General features: G+C 39.0%; 1 protein-coding gene across 1 annotated transcript in view; it reads right to left on the reverse strand.

The window, feature by feature from the left end:
- Positions 1–3008, reverse strand: part of NRDE2 (NRDE-2, necessary for RNA interference, domain containing) — a 27978-nt gene extending 24970 nt beyond the window's left edge. The window contains exon 1 of the mRNA XM_029285141.1: positions 2915–3008. Coding sequence (XP_029140974.1) covers positions 2915–2987 — 73 coding nt within the window. The 5' untranslated portion in view covers positions 2988–3008. The remainder of the gene's footprint in view (positions 1–2914) is intronic.
- Positions 3009–3939: the final 931 nt, after the last annotated feature.

The following is a 3939-nucleotide window of genomic DNA, read 5'->3' on the forward strand; positions in this document are numbered from 1 at the left end:
CCAATGACTGTATCTCAAAAGATCCCTCTGTTAAAGTACTGAAGTTTGCAGATGATACAAGAGTGATTGGTCTCATGCGAGACAACGATGAATCTGCATACAGATGGGAGGTTGAACAACTAGCCTTGTGGTGCGGCCGGAACAATCTTGAACTAAACACACTCAAAACTGTAAAAATGATAGTAGATTTTAGCAGAAATCCTCCTATATTACCACCTCTTACTATACTAGACAACACAGTATCAACAGTAGAGACCTTCAAATTTCTAAGTTCTATAATATCTCAAGACTTAAAATAGACACCTAACATCAAAAAAGTCATCAAAAAGCACAACAAAGAATGTTCCTTCTGCGCCAACTAAGAAGGCTCAAACTACCCAAGGAGCCTGTGATACAGTTCTTCAGAAAAATTATTGAGTCTGTTATCTGCACCTCTATAACTGTCTGGTTTGGCACTGCAACCAAACAAGATAGACACAGACTTCAACAGATAATTAGAACTGTAGAAAAGACAATTGCTACCAACCTGCCTTTCACTGAGGACCTGTATACTGCATGAACCAAAAAGAGGGCTGTGAAACTATCTACAGACCTCTCACATCCTGGACATAAACTGTTTCAATTTATACCCTCAAAATGACGATATATATTGCACACCAGAACAACTAGACACAAGGAGAGTTTTTTCCCCATGCCATCACTCTGCTAAACAATTAATTCCCACAACAATGTCAAACTATTTAGTAAGGCTGTATTACTATTATTTTTCTCATCTTTCCTATTATCTATCTCCTTATCTACTTAGGAATATAACTTTGTTGCTTGTATCTTACGATTTATATAGTTTTATTTAGTATCCTAGTATGATTGTGTTGATTGCTTCTATGACTATCACTAAGTGTTGTATCTTATGATTTATGATGATTGTATTTTTACAATGACTATGATCATGATTTATCACTTATTGCTTTTATGTACTCTAAGAGCTTATGCACCGGAGACAAATTCCTTGTGTGTCCAATTACACTTGACCAATAAACAAAGTTATAACTGGTAGCCAGCATGGGTTTGTTAAAAACAGATCATGCCAAACCAATCTAATTTCATTCTTTGATAAAGTGACCAAATTAGTAGACCAGTGAAATGCTGTGGACATAGTATACCTTAGATTTCAATAAGGCATTCGACAAAGTAGACCACAATCTACTGCTTGGTAAACTAGAAAACGGTGGAATAGACAACATCACCACCAGATGGATTTGTAGCTGTGAGACAAACCGTACTCAACGAGTAGTCCTCAATGGTACTACATCCACATGGAGAGAAGTAAACAGTGGGGTACCACAAGGCTCTGTCTTAGGCCCAGTACTCTTCAATATCAATGACTTAGATGAAGGAATAGAAGGGGAACTCATTAAATTTGCAGATGACACTGGCAGAAATAGCCAACAACCCAGAAGACAAGCTCAGGATTCAAAAAGATCTTGACAAACTTGAACAATGAGCCCTATCCAACAAAATGAGTTTTAATGTGGAGAAAAGCAAAGTTTTACATTTAGGCAGGAAAAATCAAAAATATAAGTACAGATTAGATGTCACCTGGCTCAAAAACAGTCACTGTGAGAGGGACCTTGGAGTCCTAGTGGATGACCACTTGACTATGAGCCAGCAATGTGCAGCAGCAGCCAAAAAAGCTAATACAATCCTGGGTTGTATAAACAGAGGCATACAATCAAGATTACACGAAGTATTAGTACCGCTTTATAAAACCCTAGCGAGACACCTGCAGCCAATTTTGGTCACCATACTACAAAAAAGATGTTGAGACCTTGGAAAAAGTTCAGAGAAGAGCAATTAAGATGATCAAAGGTCTGGAGACTAAAACATATGAAGAACGGCTGCAGGACTTGAGTTTGGCTAGTCTAAAGAAAAGAAGAAACAGGGGCGACCTGACAGCAGTATTCCAGTATTTGAGAGGCTACCACAAAGAAGAAGGAGTCAAATTATTCTCCAAAGCACCAGAGGGCAGGACAAGAAACAATGGTTGGAAACTGATCAAAGAGAGAAGCAACCTGGAATTAAGGAGAAACTTCCTAACAGTGAGGACAATTAACCAGTAGAACAGCTTGCCTTCAGAAATCGTGGGCACTCCCTCACTGGAGGTTTTTAAGAAGAGACTGGGCAGTCACTTGTCTGAGATGGTATAGATTCTCCTGCTTGAGCTGGGGGCTGGACTAGAAGACCTTCAAGGTCCCTTCCAGCTCTATTCTTTTCTAATAAAGAATCCTATTCCTATTCCTATTCTATTCTGGAAGCAGCAGTGCAGCCACTTCTCAAAAAAGACCTCTCTGAATCCAAAAGTATGGGGAAATTGGCCATCTGGATTTTTCAGAATTCTCACCATGTGACCCTTTTATAAGACTAACCAAAAGTCTGTGGAATATAAAGTGCCCATTGCATGTTTTCTGTTTTGCCAGATTTCTTCTGTCACCATAACAGGGCAAGAGTATCTGCCCGTTTACGGAGTCGAACAATTGTCCAGGTCAATTAACATTGAAACCCGACTACGTCGTCGTTCCGGGATGTTATACAGTTATACGTCGATATGATGGTTACTTACCAAAGTCTTAAAAAAACGTTTGGGGTTCCGTATATATAATCTCGCGAGGTATTCGCAACCCTGATGTTGAGGGTCTTTAGGGCCGGTCGCGTGGCACCTGACGCCAGCGGGGAGGAATTCTGGGAGTTGTATTTCCATCCATTTGGAAGACCTCGGCTCGGAGAACGCTGCGTCTCTGCAAAGGGCATCTGTAGAAACAAACGTCCGAAAGGAAAACCAAAATATGGTTTCAACAAAGAGGGGCTTCTTAGTCCGCTTGTTACTGAGGCACATAAATAAGAGCAACGTCATTACCTCTTTTCGAGCCTTCGCTTGCTTGTACATCTCCGGCATTAGCAGCATCGGCAAAAGCAGGAAAAAGAGCCATCACGGCGGGCCGAGAAAACCTCCAGAACGATGACTTCCGTTGCCGCCTCCAGCAATTGGGCAAGGAAGGCGGCAAGATGGCGCCAGCCCTTGTCCTGAGCATGCTGGGAAATGTAGTTTTGCTGAGCGGAGAGGTCAAAATGGCGCTGCTCGATTCATTAGTGAGAAGATTTTTTGTATTCCCACCATGCAATGTGGTTTTAAAACAGTTTCTAAAACTACTGATCAGGAAATTCATGTTTTCAGATTATTGGATGGAACCTTATTTTCTTAACTGAATGGAAATCGGCACATATTTAAGCAGAACATCTTAACTTTGAGTACTAAAAAAGGTTGTACATTATCAGGGTTGCAAAACTCTAGACAACTAAAAACTTTCACTTTATCCTTTTAATTGCTTTGTGTGTGTTGAAGGACACGGACTTATCAAAAATATATTATTGAATAAATTTTGGGGTTTTTCTTTTAAAGGAAAGGTAACATTAAATTTACAGAATTTTTAAACAACCTCAAATGAAAAATGTACATTATATTTGCATTCGGTAAGAGGAGAGTTTAACAGATTAGAAGATGGCATCCGGCTGAAATATTTTGAGAGAATGAGTTTCTATATAAAATATGCTCATGAAGGTGTTCCTTTTAGAGTGTTAATAATTTATACTGTAGTGTGATAACAAATCACTCTTGAGGTGCTGAGAAAATGGAAAATGAACTGCCAGAATCAACACCTTTCTTTTAAAACTAAAATACATACATTTTTTTTTCTCAGAAGAGTTTAGATTAGAACAATAAAGCTGATTTAGGTCAGGCCTTTATAATTTCCAGTGAATTTTCTATTTGCCATTCAGTCAGTGCATTAATATTTCTATTGGACATAAATTAAGCAGTGTGGGCTTCCTTAACTTTGGATAGAGTAAAAAAAAGGCGGCTACATTATACAAATGAAGAATCCA

Source organism: Protobothrops mucrosquamatus, unplaced genomic scaffold (assembly GCF_001527695.2).
Source record: "Protobothrops mucrosquamatus isolate PMUCROS unplaced genomic scaffold, P.Mucros_1.0 scaffold1337, whole genome shotgun sequence".
Taxonomy (NCBI): Eukaryota; Metazoa; Chordata; class Lepidosauria; order Squamata; family Viperidae; genus Protobothrops; species Protobothrops mucrosquamatus.